At 43.6% G+C, this 8,855-nt stretch overlaps 1 protein-coding gene across 1 annotated transcript; it reads right to left on the reverse strand.

Annotated features, from left to right (window-relative positions):
* Window positions 1–214: 214 nt before the first annotated feature.
* Window positions 215–6,506, reverse strand: SMIM19 (small integral membrane protein 19). The gene is made up of 3 exons (XM_006141646.3): window positions 5,562–6,506; window positions 3,502–3,626; window positions 215–1,221 (listed from the first exon to the last, which is right to left on the reverse strand). Exons 1-3 carry the CDS (start codon window positions 5,693–5,695, stop codon window positions 1,157–1,159), a joined length of 324 nt encoding a protein of 107 aa, XP_006141708.1. The 5' UTR covers window positions 5,696–6,506; the 3' UTR covers window positions 215–1,156.
* Between the last annotated feature and the right edge of the window lie 2,349 nt (window positions 6,507–8,855).

The raw sequence follows: 8,855 nt of genomic DNA on the forward strand, positions 1-8,855 counted from the left end.
CACGTGCCCTATAGCAAAAAAAATCCCCCCCCCAAATTTTTTTTAAGTAAAATTTCTTGATTTTATTGGGTCTAAATTTTAATGTTCTTTAAAACTTATATTCATTTCACAATAATAGAGGAAAATAGAAATAATATGTGAACCAATTATCAATGAATTCTTAAAATTAAGAATGGCTTTAATTAAAAAACTAAGTGAGTTATATGGACAGTTGAACAGTGCCTCTACTACCTCCAACCAGATTTATTTAAATAAACATGAAAAATCAGGTAAAAACATTTCATCGTACAGTACAAAATGAAACAAGATAAGCAGGTCTTTGGGAAGCGCATCATGCTAAAAAAGCACACGTCACCTGACGGAATAGTTAAACAGTGATGGTCATATGACTGAAAAGCAGGAAGCCAATGTCAATAGAAATGTGTCCAGTTACCCAAGAGCTGGCCCCAGTGTGGCTAAGGAGATTCATCAGGTAGAAATGAACCTGGTAGGACTAAAAAAATAGTTAAAGGCAACTTCTGGGGACACAACTAAGGAGACACAACTATGGGGTGGGGGAGCCAGTGACAGAAAGCTTCTATCATTAGCAGATGGGGGTGCTTCATGACGTGAAAGGAAAGTCTACCACACAAGGCCCGAACAGGCGGGATCATTAAGTCAATGAAACAGCCACCAGCAATTCTGAGAAACACGCATTTGAATATTACTCGTATTACATTTTTCACAGAATACAATCTAAGAGGAAGTTGTTTCAATGGCTGGATTTTTTTTTTTTAATTTTGTAAAATGTTCTGATCAAAGTGGAATAAGCTCCAGGATTCTTGCTTCCAAAGATGTGTTTTTACTTGTGACTGATGTCCTGAAGAAGTCCAAGGTCTTCTCAAGGGGAAGTTGCTGCCTCTGGTCATCCTGTGTCTTCCGGGGTATATGCAGGCTCTCCGGGTCCAGGCCTTTTGGGCCATTTGTATTTGTGGAACAAATGGATTGGAGATGCAGTTAGAAGAGCAAAGCACCGCACACCGAAAGGCTGGGGAAGGTCATGAGTAAAATGATCTCAGGCAGACAGAGTTTTTATGCTGTTCATGATTTAGCAGGGTCAGGCGCTCTCTACTCTACTGCTCAACGCGGGCTGCTCATGCTCGCGTTTTCGGAGGCTTCACTCCAGTGACAGCTGCACACTGTCATCTTGGTTTTGTGGCTGCTGATAGTCATACTTCCTTGCTATTAAAAAAGAAAATTAAAAAAAAACAGATAAAATAAAATTGCCAAATAATTGCTAGCAAAGATCATGATTCTCAGTAAAGAAGTAGTTTAGAATGAACTTTATTTCTTCAGAGGATATTTTTTATACTTCATGATCCCCTAACTTCTTGACATTCCCAATACCCATTTTTTAAAGAGTTTTTTGCTATAGGTGCGTGCCCTCACCAGAAAGACAGAGAGAGACAGAGAGACAGACAGCGAGAAATCACCCCCCAGGGGATGACCATGTTGCAATCCCTTCTCCTCCATTCCTTTCTCAGGATCTTGGGCACGCACGCACACACACCCAGCGTGAGTTTAAGCCACCAGGTCCGGGACTTGAACCCTGGTCCACTACATGGGAGTCTAGCCACATAGCTAGCCATTATGTCAACTGCTGGTCCCTCCCAATACCCATTTTCAAATGTTTATTATTATTACTTGTGTATCAGAGCTTTAAAATACAAACAGTAATTAAGCTATTAATGTTAATTCAGAATTTACTTCTTCTACGAGAGAGGCTGAGAGAACGGCCCCCCCAACAGGGTCTCCATGTCGTGATTCATCCCAAGTTTTAGCTGGCTCAGGTCACAGGCCTGCAGGCAGAAGCCCAGCACACGCAGGAAGAGCCTGGGATACAAACTCAGGACATTTCCTACGTGGATCCATTACATTACTATTTTGTCACCCACATGCCCTCCTCCACCACTTAAAAAAATTGTTTTTTGAAGTACTTATTAGAGTCAGCAGATGGCATTAACAGTTAAGTCACTGGACTCCCACATGGCCAACTGTGGTCTGAGTTCCAGGCTCAGGGGCTTGAAACTCACAACGAGTGTGTGTGCATGCTTTCCCAAGATCCCGGGAGAAGTACGAGGAAAAGGGATTGCAGCGTGGCCAGCCCCCTTACCCCCCCGGGGTGATTTCTCACTTTCCCTCCTATTGCCTCTCTCTCTCTCTCTCCTGCAAGCGCACGTGCCCTAAGGCAAAACCTCTTAAAAAAAAAAAAAAAAAAAAAGTACTTATTTCTTCTGTGAGTGAGAGAGATAGAAAGACTGCACCCACCAGGATCTTGACACCATAAGCCACCCCCTCCCCATACACACACGCAGCCAGCCCTGGGTCATGGGCACACACAGGTCCACATACATGTCAGTCGCCTCTCAGAGCATTGAGTTTTCCCACCGGCCACTGTCTGGACCCGGATTTCCTTCTTTCTTACCACCCACTCCTACCTTGAGTTAGTAATAATGCTTTTGTCCCCATTACAAGAAAGCTGTTTTAACTTATTGTAAGAGACTTATTGAACATAAATGTCGTGGCTTACAGATGCCTCTACGTAAACTAGGAGGAAAAACCGAGAGGCATTTCTGTCTTCTTTCTGTACTTGGAATAAATGCTTACTGGAGAAAAACTGTCTTAACCTAAAACTAAAGAAAATACAGACCTAAAAATCTTCATTAATGTCATTTGCTGCTTAGTTTTAAAACTTTCAACCTCCTTTCAGTTTTCACTAGCTAAAGAAGAGATAACTATTACATTTGTTTATGCACTTCAGGGTAGATCCAGATGTTTGTGATCTAAAGCTTAAAAGTTTGGGAGTCCTCTCTAAGAAAAACAATTTTGTTTGCTATTTCCTCTTGAACTGCCTTATAAGAAATGGCATAGACACCTACCAGAAGCCATCATGCTGGGATTCATAAAAGGTACAAACCCACCCGTATACTCAGCTTATAAGAATAATGACTTCTTGGGGCCAGCAGGTGGCGTGGTGTTAAGACACTGGACTCCCACATGGCCGACCGTGGTTCGAGTCCTGGACCTGGAAGCTTGCTTGCTCTCCCTCTGTGTCTCTCTGGTGAGTGCATGTGTTCTACAGCAAATAAATAAAAATGATGATGATGATAAATAATTCTTAAAAAAAAAAAACGAAAAAGGCAAAAATAGGTATTTTCCCCTAGAGCGTCCAGAAAAATAGAACCCTGCTGACACCTTCGTTTTACCCTGGCAAGCCTGCTGTAGGACTTCCAAACTACAGAACTGTAAGACGACATGCGTGTGCTGTGTTGTGCTTCTAAGTTTGTAGTAATTTGCTTCAGCAAGAATAGAATACTAACATGCCTTGCAAACAGGAATTCTGATAAAGCCACTAAGTTTTCGTTACCACCTATCTTTGATAACCTTTTGCCAACTGGGCTCGATTCCAGAGAATCTATTTTAAATATGCCTGTGTGTACCATTGGCACAGAACGCACTTACAAATGGAGTACATTTCCAGCTGCTGTCGCAGACGAATTTTACTTATCGTATCATAGAAGTTGGGCTCTGACAAAGTTTCCTCTGTAGGTGGCACGCTGAATATTCTCATGATTTTCCTTTTATTCCTAAAATACAAAATCAATACAGAAGAGAGAGCCGTATCAATGTATATAGAATCGTAATATTTTCATGATCCTGGTCATCAGACACCATATTAAAAAGAGGGAGATGACAACTAGCCCGTTTTGTTTTCTACTTTGTGTTCATGAGATGCTCCCTTGGCTCAAGCATTCTTTTACTGAAAAGTATGAGGCGGGGGCCAGCAAGTGGGTAGTGGTTAAGGCATTGTACTCCCACATGGCTGACTGCAGTTCGAGTCCTGGATCTGGCAACTTGAATATCACACCAGATGTGTGGGTGTGCGTGCTCAAAAAATCCAAAAGGAGAATGGAGGAGAGGGACTGCAGACAGCCATGGCCCCTGGGGGTGATTTCTCACGTTCCCTTTCTGTGTCTCTCTCTGGTGAGTACATGTGCCCAATGACAAAAACCAAAAACAAACAACAAAATAAGTACGAGGCAGAGGCTGTACACACGAAGTCACAGGGCTTGGAAAATAATGAATTAACATAGTTTTTAAATATAAAAGATGGCCTTAGGGGGATATCTTTTTAAAAGTTAGAACAGTGTGCCTCTGGTTTAAAAAGAAACGTGGGGTGGAGGTGGCGACTATTTTTAAAGGAAAGCTGTAAGCTGCAGGTGGATCAGTGACAGGAGGCACCCTCTCACCCACCCCAGGGGCCAGGAGGCCCACGGGCCAGCTGCTCGGGAGGGCCCCATTGCTGGGTTGCTGGGAAGGGTGTACATATGAATCTGAGAGCAACTGTGGGCCTGGAACTATGTCCCAGGCCAAGGAGAATTATTTCAGATTACTAATTATTTCAGACTATTTAATGCCTTTAAAAAATAAATAGAGACCTTGGTAGACGACACCAAGAAGCGCTGTGGCTGCAAGAAGAAATCGGTCCAGTTAATACTGCTTTTCCTCTTCAAAGCACACTCTCTCCCTCGCCCCTACCTGATTTCTTTCCTTTTCTTTTAACTGAACAGGGGGAAAGGAGCAGGAAGTATGAAAGAGAACAGTTAAATTAACCCACAACATCTGGGATTAAGGCGGGAAAGATTTATCCAGGATTTACACTGGGTGGCCCACCAAGGACACAGAAGGAAAGACAAGGTCCTTGTTCTCAGGAGACTGAAGGTTTTGTGGACTGCACAGACAAGTAATCAGATAAGGCTAAGATCGCTTAATAACGGCTACGATTTAGTCATGCATAAGAAACAAGGAAAAGCTTCAACAGGGGGAAGAGAAATTTGCCGAAGATACAGGAGTTAGTGTTTCTGCAGTTCAGGGCCTTGGGTCCAAAACACTGTGCTCACTGAAGCCTGACGACATCGAAGCCGGGCTGGATGAGAAAATCGGGCTGTCGTAAAAAGGACAGAACTGGGAGTTCGGAGCCGCTGGCCGAGTGTTGAGCACTGTACGTAAATCTTCAGCTCTTCAAGCAACAGGATTTTCAAAGTCACACCGCAGTTACCAGTGTTAGAGGAGACCAATGGAGATAGTGCTTTCCAGAGCAGAAACAAAACAATGCGGATAGTTATTTTTATATATTCAATCCAGATTGTGGGGGGACAAATAAAAACAAAAAAAAAATCTGCAAAACTTTTTTGGGGGGAATGGGTAGGGTTTTGCCTTAGGGTGCGTACGCTCACTGGAGAGAGAGAGAGACAGAGACAGTGAGAGGGACAGTAAGAAATCATCCCCGAGGGTGGATGACCACGCTGCAATCCCTTTTCCTTCATTCTCCTCCTGGGATCTTGGGCACGCATGCACACATGCCTGGCACAAGTTCTTAGCCACTGGGTGTGGGACTCGCTCTGCAGTCAGCCATGTATGAGCCCAGCGACATAACCACTACGCTATCTGGTGGTCCAAAAAACCTGCCCAACTTTTAAATGCCCAGTTTCTTATCTACCCTGAGATTCTGAAACAGTTACCTCTTGGCGTACATGAAGAGACCGAAGCTAACGAGGATCACTATCAAGTAAACATTGGTGGCTTCGTTCCAGGCTTCGTGAACAGTGTAATCAATAGACCCGTCGTCACCCATCACTCCGTAACCTCCAGTCATGCGGCTGTCAGAGAGAAGACAAGATCGTTTTCTTCATTAGTGATGTTATGACCACCCGGAGAAGGGCTGGCAGCCATGTGGCCCCCTGGCCAAGTCTAGTCCACCGCCTGCTTGCGCATGACCCAGGAGCCTTGAGTGGTGTTAGATTTCCAAATAAGTATACTTTAAATGGTTATGGGGAGGAGAGCAGGCAGTGGCTCAGCAGTAAAAAGCAATACTCTGAGAGGCAACCCCACACAGGAAGATGTCCGGTTCAAGTCTGAAGGCCTCCCTGACTATGCTGGGCATACGTCTCCCCGTGATGTGAGGCTGAAGACTGGAGATGGATCTTGGTATCGAGAACTTACCAGGGATGCTCTGTCTCCTTCTCTCATGGAGGAAATAAGTAAAATTAAAATGGCTAGAAGCAGCTGCATAAGATCCTCCGTTTTGTCTCACCTCTCACAAAGCCCCAAATATTTACAACCTGGCCCTTTCAGGAAAAGTGTACCCACTCTGGGTCTAGGTAATTAAGGCACACTACATAGTTCCCTTTATTTTCAACTCGGAAACATTCTGGCTCCTACATAAGAGCTGAAACTTGGAGTGAAACTAAATATTCCTAAAGGGTCGAGGTTGGGCTAGCATTGAAGTTTCCGAGTTGTAACTTCCACCTGGTAGAAAACAGTCCTTTAACTCACAGGCCCAAACGGCTGCCTATGACGCTAAAGCAAGTGTCCCTCTCGGGACAGCAGCCTGGAGAAGATGTGACAGCCATGACAATGCTCTTCCACACGCCTCACTTCACACTGGGAGAAGTCTGAGCTTTATCTAGTTTTGGCCTGCTGGCCAAATTTGGTTGAAAAAAGCTATGGGATAAAAACGTTACTTTTTTGCTATTTACACAGCTGTGAATTCTACTCAAGGAAATGCATTCTTTGGACATTCCCACAGAAAATAAGAGACAGCAAGTGTATCTAATAGCAAGTAAAAGAGTAAGGCTTCTCATTTGTGCTTGAGACGTTAATTGAACTTTTGCTTAAAAAGGAAGTTTCTCCTTCAAGTGTTGGACATAAAAAGGCAAGTCTAAAAAAGTGATCCAGTATGTAGAGGGAAAATCTAGAAGTGTGGTTTTAGGCACTCTATTAAAAGGAGAAAAATGATAGTGATAACTGTACCTTAATTTCTAAGAATAAGACATTTTCTAATACCAAAAAAAAAAGAGTATTTAGAATGTCCAAGATGCTGTTCTGTAATCTTCTTTTTCTCTAGACAGCCCACAATGAAGGCATTGCAGAAATCCTTCCACTAAAATATCTGCAAGCCTCCCAAATTTTCATTAATATAGATTTGGCTCAGTAACTTTGTAAGTATTTAATGAGGGCATGGTCTGATTTCTTTCTTCCAGCTTGCCTCTACAAAATGAATGGAATTTCAGAAGTCTGCTCTAAGGCCAGGTGGCATGTTTTCCTTTTTCTATCTGAAGTCTTGGTCAGATGTTTGAGGATATCCTATACTCATTTAGAATAAATGAATGAGTGTCATGAGCAGCTATTTAACTTAAATTCTTTTTTTTTCTTTTGGAGAGGTGTTTGCTATAGGGCACGTGCGCTCACCAGACAGAGAGAGACAGACAGAAAGCGAGAAATCACCCCCCCACACCCCAGAGGGGATGGCCACGCCGCAATCCCTTCTCCTCCATTCTCCTCTCGGGATCTTGGGCCCACATACACATGCGCCTGGCATGAGTTTTAAGCCACCGGATCCGGGACTCGAACCACAGTCAACTACATGGGAGTCCAGTGACATAGCCATTATGCTAACTGCTGGTCCCAACTTAAATTCTTGATATGATAAGCAAGGCTGCTTTCTCTAAAATATCTAATGGTGTCAGATGAATACAAAGATTGGTTTTGTAAAAATGAGGGAACAATGAAAATAGAAACTATTCAACATTATAAAAAAATCTAAGTATTATTTAAATACTAGATTATACTGAATTCTTAGAATTAAGACTGCCTCTAGTGTTTTTTTTTTTTTTGAGAGTGGGAGACAAAAATATTTGGCATATTCTCAGTTTGAATTCTTGATCCTTAAAGCTCAACTCCAGAGATTCTGCGAATGTACTGTTATGATTAATAGTAATTGGCCTACGTTGGAGGTGGAGACTTGAACACCACTCTGCTGCAGAAGGCAGAGGAAGATGACGCAGGCGGTGGGATCTTTCAGGACTGGGAGTTCACAGTCTGGAGGAGACACGGGGAATGCTGGCAATGACCAGTAGAACATTTCGCAGGTGCCACTTCTCTGACAAACCACGAAAGTGCTTCCTATCTGTTTTCTAATGACAAAAAGGATCTGAACCAGGTTAATTTCTTGCTTCCCCTTTCCACAAAACTCTGTCCATGTATCACTCAGGAAATGGTGTATTCTTACCCAGAGCTTGACATCCTCCTGCTACAAATATGCCATTCTTTGATTATGTTTAGAAAAGGAATTTGAACCACTGCTGACCCATAATGGATGGATGTTGGTTGGTTGGTTGTTTATTTATTTATTTATTTTAGGTTTTTTGCCATGGGATGTGTGTGCTCACTAAAGAGAGAGACAGAGAGAGGGAAAGCGAGAGATTACCCCCCAGGAGGATGGCCACAATCCCTTCTCCTCCTGGGATTTTGGGCACTCGCACACGCGCCCAGCGTGATTTTCAACCTACTGGGTCTGGGACTTGAACCATGTTTGGCCATGTCACCGTAACCACCATGCCAACTGCTGGCCCTCAGACGGTAAAAATTCAACATGAATTATATAACATACATTATATAACATCACTGGTGTGTGATGACATGACTCATCCATGATCCCAGGGACATGCACTCGGGTTATTTTTAGTAGTGTGAAAAATGTGCACTGAGGACAGGCCTGTCCTGCCCAGTCCTCATTCGTGACCAATGCCCAGCTCTGTAAAGCTGCCAGGAATGAGGAAGAGGCTAGCGCAGGTCACAGTACAGATCCAGGCCCACACGTGGTGGGACCTATGGGCTGCCTGCCTCTCTGGTGTTCCAGGAGCCTAACCACCTGCCCAGTGCTTACTGCCTGCTGCCAGCCTTCCATTGGACACTGAGGCAACACATCCAGGGGTTTCACCAAGGCTCCTTCCTTGTGAGCTAATGTTTCAGCA

This window comes from Tupaia chinensis, unplaced genomic scaffold (assembly GCF_000334495.1).
Source record: "Tupaia chinensis unplaced genomic scaffold, TupChi_1.0 Scaffold000061_1, whole genome shotgun sequence".
NCBI lineage: Eukaryota > Metazoa > Chordata > Mammalia > Scandentia > Tupaiidae > Tupaia > Tupaia belangeri.

What these genes read in the sequence shown, in the direction of transcription:
- SMIM19 (XM_006141646.3), bottom strand. Translation starts at nt 5,695, where the DNA reads ATGACTGGAGGTTACGGAGTGATGGGTGACGACGGGTCTATTGATTAC. An exon ending in CTCTTCATGTACGCCAAGAG is followed by an intron (nt 3,627 to 5,561) that starts GTAACTGTTTCA and finishes TTTGTATTTTAG; the next exon opens with GAATAAAAGGAAAATCATGA. An exon ending in GCTGGAAATGTACTCCATTT is followed by an intron (nt 1,222 to 3,501) that starts GTAAGTGCGTTC and finishes CTTTTTTAATAG; the next exon opens with CAAGGAAGTATGACTATCAG.